This window comes from Gekko japonicus, unplaced genomic scaffold, assembly GCF_001447785.1.
Source record: "Gekko japonicus isolate JY-2015 unplaced genomic scaffold, Gekko_japonicus_V1.1 scaffold782, whole genome shotgun sequence".
Lineage (NCBI taxonomy): Eukaryota > Metazoa > Chordata > Lepidosauria > Squamata > Gekkonidae > Gekko > Gekko japonicus.
This window is the reverse complement of record NW_015161973.1, coordinates 99,913-107,408: the sequence shown is the minus strand read 5'-3', so window position 1 is coordinate 107,408 and position 7,496 is coordinate 99,913. Positions and strand designations below refer to the sequence as shown.

Sequence of the window (7,496 nt, the reverse complement as noted above, 5' to 3'; positions counted from 1 at the left end):
ACCACGCCGGGCACGCTGGGGGCGGGGCCACGGTCATCTGAGGGAAAACTCTATGGTTTTCCCTCGGATGGTTGTGGCCCCACCCCAGCGTGCCTGGTGTGGTCGCGTCACTTCCGGGCGACGGGGTTGCGCGTGCACACTCCCGAGGCAGCGCTGGAGTCCCTCGCTCCAGCGCCACTTCTGACTTGGCAACCCTATCCAGCTCCCATAGGTTATAATGGAGAATCAATCTGGGGGTATCTAGGACTGGGGGGGGTTAGGTAGAGGCACCAAATTTGCCGCATGGCTGCTGGTGCCTCTCCTCACACACACACACACACAGTTTCAAAAAGATTGGATCATAGAATTGCACCCCAGAAGGAAGTTCCCCCATCCTCCATTGTTTCCAGAAGCAGAAATCCCTGTGCTGCCTGTTAAAATTTTGTGCACCAGCACCCCCTAGCACAGTTTAAGGGAACTTGGCCACTTTGCTGAAATATTTTCTCATATATTGTAGGCTATTTAGCCTTTATTTTTATAATAACAGAGTGCCTTGGGGGCACATGTTTGGGGCAAAGGCAGTTCAGATATGCACTAAATAAATTAGATAATAGTGGTGATCCACAAACATTTCTGAAAGCATTCATGCAGAGTGGAAGTATTTATGCAAAGACACAGCAGTTCCAATGTTTCCACTTGTGACAAGAGGCTATGCAGCCCACCTGCAGAAACTGAATAGCCTTTGGGGTTTCGTGTTACTTTTCTCAAGCACAAGATACAGAAGGGCACATTTGGATCCAGTAAGTGAAGATGGAAAGTGCCATCAAGTTGCAGCTGACTTATGTTCAGATCTGGTTTACTGTCACCTGCCTCTGCTTAGCAACCCTTGACTTCCTCTAATGGTCTCCCATCTAAGGACTAACCAGGGCCAACCCTGCTTAGTTTCCAAGATCAGATGAGATCGAGCTAGCCTGTGCCATCCAGATCAGGGCAATCCAGTTACTTGACAAGAATCCCAGCTAAACCAGTACAGGCCACAAAACTGTTTGAGATGCTTACTGAGCATGTATAGGGGCTGTTATACATTTTTTTAATAAATGAAAGTTCTGTAATATTTATCTGAATTAAGTACCAGGTTTTTGTTTGTTTGTTTGTTTTACAGTTATATTTGGATCTCTAAACCAAAGTTACTTGGCATCACCCGAGTGATAAGTTAACATGATACATTATATATAAAATGAATAACTTCAGTATAAATTACAAATACAATACAAGCACTGCATTATTCAATGATGGTATTGTTATGGGTAAAATTCATTATATGATGAACTTTTTTTCTTTCCATTAGTATGAAAATGAGGATGAGACTAGGGAGAGCAAGAAGATTCACACAGAAGAAGAATGTTCCTCCTATTTATTTTCCTCAGCCCAGGTTATTTCAACAGCAAATCATTGCAATATGATCAAAAACAGGTATATATTTTTCAGTATTGGATAAAATTCTGCCTTAAGAGCATATAATAGAAATTTGGTATCTAAGGGAATGGATATCTTTTAATTAGTACAACTTGGATGAGAAAGTGTTCACCACTGGTTACAATTACCTGATTTTATGTACTTTTTAATGTTTTGTTCTATGAAACAGCTGAAACAGTTATGAATAACTATAGCATCAATAGTTATGTTAAAACTGTTTGCTTTTATTTTTACCTTCTTCCATTGCCAAGACTCAGTCTGGGTAATAATTTAAAACAGGCATATTCTGCAGCATAAACCCCCCCCCCCATTAATGCTATAAACTTCACCCCAAGCACCTTACATTGGTCACCAAATCCCTCCCATTCCATATAGTGGCCCCGTCACACGGAGCATTAGGCACGCTAGAGAGATGGAAGATAGGCGGATTTTCTGGGCGCGATCTCACTGCCACATCTGGGAAGCGTACAGCTCCCGTGGCGCACCCGAGGCTTCCCACCAAAGATGCAGGGTAAAAAACTAGTACCTCGGAGGTACTAGTTTCCGGAAACCGCAGGGCAAGGCCGGGCGTCTGATCGCGTTTCCCGTGGTAGTTCCGGTGCCCGCCCATGTCCCGTCGCAAAAATGGTTTTTTCCCCCAAGTCTCCACGGATGCGCAGAAGCACCCAATGGAGCATGCACATATTTCAGTTTTAAAAACAAAACACAACCCCGTTTGGCGCACCGCTCCGCTTCTTTGCCGCATCGTGTGATCGGCACCTCCCCCCTAACCACGGGAGCTCGACAGGACCTCAACCCGACACCTGATCGCGCAGTCGTGTGGCCGAGGCCAGTGTTGTGCAAGTAATTATTTGAAAGCAACAATGTGGGTACTGTACCTAACAGCAAACCAGTTGTGTGACATGGCTCCAACATGGTTGTGCTGATTGCAGCTGTCCCTTACAAACCCCAAAATAATGACTGCATTGATAGAAATCACTACGGTCTTAGTTGAAACCTTACAAACAGGTTGTGACTTTTCAATTGTGGCACCATGATTATGTAACTCCCTCCATATAAATTTGTTGATGCCAAATTTGTTATCTTTCATGCAGCAAGTGAAAACGTTTTTCTCCCAGGCCTTTAGATTATTTATTTTGGAGTGTTTTATCTGCTGGATTTCGTGCTGTGCTTTATATTTACTTCCCAACCATGACCCATTCTTGACAACTAAATCCTTTTGCTTGTTGGTGTATCACTGAAGGAGGCTTAATTGGTTTTACTTTTGTCTGCTAGATAGTTGGTCATTTAATTTTATTGTTATTGTTTTATGCTGCTGGTTTCTCTTTTTATATGTTGTGTTTTGCTGGTAAACTTATTGAAGCATATTTTTAATGGAAACGTGATCAAAAGTTTTAAATAAATAAAGTCAGTTGAAGCAGTGATCGTGCTGCTGAGTGAGCTTATGAATTGGCCTTCAAACTGAACATCAAATAGTAACTGTTGGAAACATACTCCGCAGGATGGCTTACCCCTGCATCTGTCATAATATACAGAGTTGAACATTACATTATTCTAGGTGCCTGGTGTACAGAGGACCCAGTCTGGCACATCTGTTTTTGGGAAATAGCTGATGTTGTCACTGACACTCTTTATGCCAGCTTCCAAAAGAACATGATGACTGGTGCTGTATATCATGGCTGCAGTGAGGTCAAGTCATCACACAGAAGTTGCTCCCAGCAGACTCTGTTTTATTCATAAAATCTGCTCTGATTCTTAGCAAGCGATTCTAAGCTGGTCTACATGGAAGACATTCTTATTTTATTCCGTGGGGATTACTCCCAGGAAAGCACTCTTAGAATTGTACGATTAGATTATTTCCAAAAGGTGTTCAGGGGCTCAGATCAAACTTTATTCATTTTTTATATGTAGAAGTTTCTGTGTGAGCCCTTCCATGTTGAAGATCGTTGTGTGTGTGCCATATTAAGGGCTCCCTTTTTTCTGTGGCAAAGTTGCCATTTCAGTGAAAGATTTGATGCATGGCTTCTGTGAGTATGTCAGATGGCCAAAGCAGCAATATATCTTGTCTCCTATGTAGTTCAGCAGTTCTTTTCATCTGGAGTATCATAGAGTGCAACATACCAGTCATAGTGTTCACTATATGTGGGATGGCCTTCTGTAGTATTATTCAATGGCTCCATGTACCCTCTCTGGGACTCTGTATTTTAAGACAGGAAAGCACTCTTAGAATTGTACGATTAGATTATTTCCAAAAGGTGTTCAGGGGCTCAGATCAAACTTTATTCATTTTTTATATGTAGAAGTTTCTGTGTGAGCCCTTCCATGTTGAAGATCGTTGTGTGTGTGCCATATTAAGGGCTCCCTTTTTTCTGTGGCAAAGTTGCCATTTCAGTGAAAGATTTGATGCATGGCTTCTGTGAGTATGTCAGATGGCCAAAGCAGCAATATATCTTGTCTCCTATGTAGTTCAGCAGTTCTTTTCATCTGGAGTATCATAGAGTGCAACATACCAGTCGTAGTGTTCACTATATGTGGGCCGGTCTTCTGTAGTATTATTCAATGGCTCCACGTACCCTCTCTGGGACTCTGTATTTTAAGCTTTATGAGATTATTATCTTGGCACTCACAAGCCTCCCAACAACCCTCTTTGTGCTCTGAGGTGTGGGTTGCCAGCTCAGTTGGGAAATTCCTGGAGATTTGGGGGTGGAGCCTGGAGAGGGTAGAGTTGGGGGAGGGAAGAAAGCTCAGTAGGGATGTGAAGCCATAGAGGCCACCCTCTGAAGCTGCCATTTTCTCCAGGGGAACTGATCTTTGTCTGGAGATCAATTGTAATTCCAGGAAAACTCCACACTGCACCTGGAGATCAGCAACCCTCCTTGAGACTGTAAGCTTAGCCCTATTGCAACTTACTCCTAAGCCTGTCATGGTATTCTACTTCAGTCACTTGAATTTACCAGCTCCATTGATGGAAGTCTTCTTAATTCAGCGCTCGCTCTCTCGCTCTGTGTGTGCGTGTGTGTGTGTGTGTGTGTGTGTGTAAAGTACCATCAAGTCGCAGCTGACGTATGGTGAGCCCAGCAAGGGGCTTTCAAGGCAAGTGAGAAGCAGAGGTGGTTTGCCATTGCCTTCCTTGGAGGTCTCACTTCCAAGTACCAACCCTGCTCAGTTTCTGAGATCTGGCAAGATCAGACTGCCTTCCCTTAACACAACTGCTATGTCACTGGGTTCTGCTAACAAGTCCTGAAGCGGACACATCTCAGGATTTTTTAAAACAAGAGTACATGTTGTTTGTCTGGTTGCTGTGTTGCAAATTAACAACTGGTCCGGTAGAGGCTTAACGTGCAGCATATATAGAAATGATGTCATCAAGGTGTGCCGGCACCTAGAAGCTTACAGCTTCAATGGTGTGTCTTGAGCTATTGATCTCAACATCCTAATGAAGTTGTGCAGGGGCTTGGGGAATCTGTGGACAGAGGCCCAAATATTGAAGTAGGAAGAAAAAAACAAAATTAAAAGATTTACAGTGTGCTGAAGCATTGGAGATGGGGTGTTCAGCTTCTTGTTTATGACTGTTGCTGTTTGGAGACTTCATGAGTGCAACAAGGAGTACAACAGGAAGATGCTCAACCTCTAGTAAAACACACACATTGTAAAACGTTAACACCGAAATTATTATAAATTTAAGAAAAGGCTACAAATGTTATGGCCATAAGACAAGAGAGATACGTTTCCTTTCGCTAGGGATCTCATGGGCACTAGCGAGGAGCCAGTTGTGATTCCTTTCACAGCCCTAATTCCACAGTCTTTCTCAATAGGTATGATAATCAGGAAGGAAACTTGCATTTCCCAGGGGGAAATATTGTCCGTAAAGTACTGAGAAAAAGAGATTAGCTATAGCAGAACCTCTTCCTTAAAGGAAAATCCTAATATGAAGAATCAGTGCAATAAGCATCCTGCTCTACACCAGCATAATCCTTCTAAAATGAGTTCTCTAAAGAAAAATAGAGAATTACTCCGAGACGCACACTGCTAAATTTACACAATATTGAAATATCAAGTAGAAACAATAGGTTGGATCCAGTGATCTGTCAGCTGAAAGAGCCAATAGTCACTGATCTTTCCTATGTTCCTCTTCCCCTGCAGTCTATTCTGACCCCGGGGAAGTTTTTTGGGGGGACTGTGAGACCCATAGGTCAGTAGATGGCTGTGGCAAGGCAAGGGGAAAGTGAATGAAATACCTCTTTCTGCCTCTTCTGTCATCCACACCTGGGGCTGACTGATGGATGGACAAGGCTTGTATGCTCTCCATCCCATGCATTGCTTTTCACTTTTAGGGGGAGTTTAACACCTAACCTGAATTTTTATTTTTGTTTTAATTTATTTGTTTTCAGATGTTTCTATAATCCTGAAGGTTTCTCCAGGTTTGTAGGAACATCTGTCATATCCTTGTATGGCCCGATTGTGCAGAGTGTTTTGACCTGCACAATGGTGCTGAAATTAGATATAATATAAAATTGCCATCAGTGTATGTGGTATACTGTGGCGTAACATAAGCACTGACAGTACTTTGCCTTGAGGAGTTTACAATCTAAATGTAGGTTGGGGGTACATGATGGAAGATGACAGAGGGAGGATGAGGAAGAAAGACACAGAAATAAGGGATGATGGAACAGTTGTATACAAGAATGAAATGTTAGCAAAAGGTACTATTTGACCCCTTCACAAACAGATGTAGCAATTACCTCATAGCTGGCCAGTTTGTAGACTCTTCTTCTTAGTCAGGATGAAGACTTGTTCTTAAGGCATTGTTTAATTTCTTCTGTTTCTTTTAAAATAATGGGATAATTCTGTCTCATTCTTCCAGTAGTTCAAGGTGACTTACAAAATACTGAAAATGGATTTGCAACAGAAATAATTCCACAATTATTAGGGCTTCCAGGATTCCCACTGTGGCAGAAGGCCTCCCTCTAGCAGCTGTTCTTTCTCCTGCCGCTCCAAGTGGCAGCAAAAGAAAATGTGTAAAAAAGTCAGCGTCCTGTGCACTGCTGTGTCATTTCTGGGGGGAAAGTAGCAATTCCAATTATTCTTATAGCTACCCTAAGCCACTTCCAGGTTTTTTGCGGCAGTAACACAGCAGTGCACAGGACATCGGACCTTTCCCCTCATGTCCCTGCCCCTGAACCTCCCACCAGTTGCCAGGCACAGCCTACCAACCTTGACAATTATATATGTGATATGGTAGACGGAGTTTATTAAAGAGAGGAAAGACCATAAAACACAGCTCACCAGTAAAACTACAAATACCATCGAGGGAGAATATCAACCACATGCTGTCTCAAATAGAACTGATTTGCAGGCCTTCCTAAAGGCTGAGAGGTATGACCCCTTCCTCACCCACTTAGGAAGCCAATTCTACACAGTGAGGGCAAAAATTGACCCCACTGCTTGCTGTAACAAGGACATTAACGGAAGGAATTATTTAACTGACCACAGTTGGCACAAACGCTTCTATATGGATAGCTGTGTTTCTAAACACATACTATTCCACTGTGGGGTTGGCATGCCACTACGATTCTCTGTAAACATCCATTGCCACAAAATCCCTTACTACTTAAACCTACATTTTAGCATTCTGCAGATCCAGTGATAAACTTCAGTTTAGAATAATTGTCTTGGCTGATGGTTTTAAAAGGCTGCTTGAAAAAAAACTGTTGCTAAGCTAGGATGTGAGTTCTGTTACGTTACATTCCCGGTTCCCCCAGCAGTGGTTTGGAGCGGGCCTTTTTGGAGGGGGAAAGAGGTGCCAGAACGCTCAAGAGGGAAATGAAGTTTTCAATCTGTAAACTGAAAACCCATGAACTTTTAAGCAGTTTTAAAAGAATTTTGTCGAAGCGGTGGTGGAACGCCGTTCCTGTGTGTTCCCCCATTAAAAAAAACCCTGGTTTGGAGGATTGGTAGAGTTGCCATCTTTGGGTTCAGAAATACCTGGTGATTTGGGGGGGGTGGAGCCTGGCCTGAGGAAGGTGGGATTTGGAGAGGGA

General features: G+C 42.9%; 1 protein-coding gene across 1 annotated transcript in view; it reads left to right on the top strand.

Annotated features, from left to right (window-relative positions):
• Positions 1 to 7,496, top strand: part of AFF3 (AF4/FMR2 family member 3) — a 399,168-nt gene that overhangs the window by 363,029 nt on the left and 28,643 nt on the right. Inside the window, exon 11 of the mRNA XM_015429703.1 lies at positions 1,328 to 1,452. Within this exon, the coding sequence (XP_015285189.1) occupies positions 1,328 to 1,452 (125 nt within the window). The remainder of the gene's footprint in view (positions 1 to 1,327; positions 1,453 to 7,496) is intronic.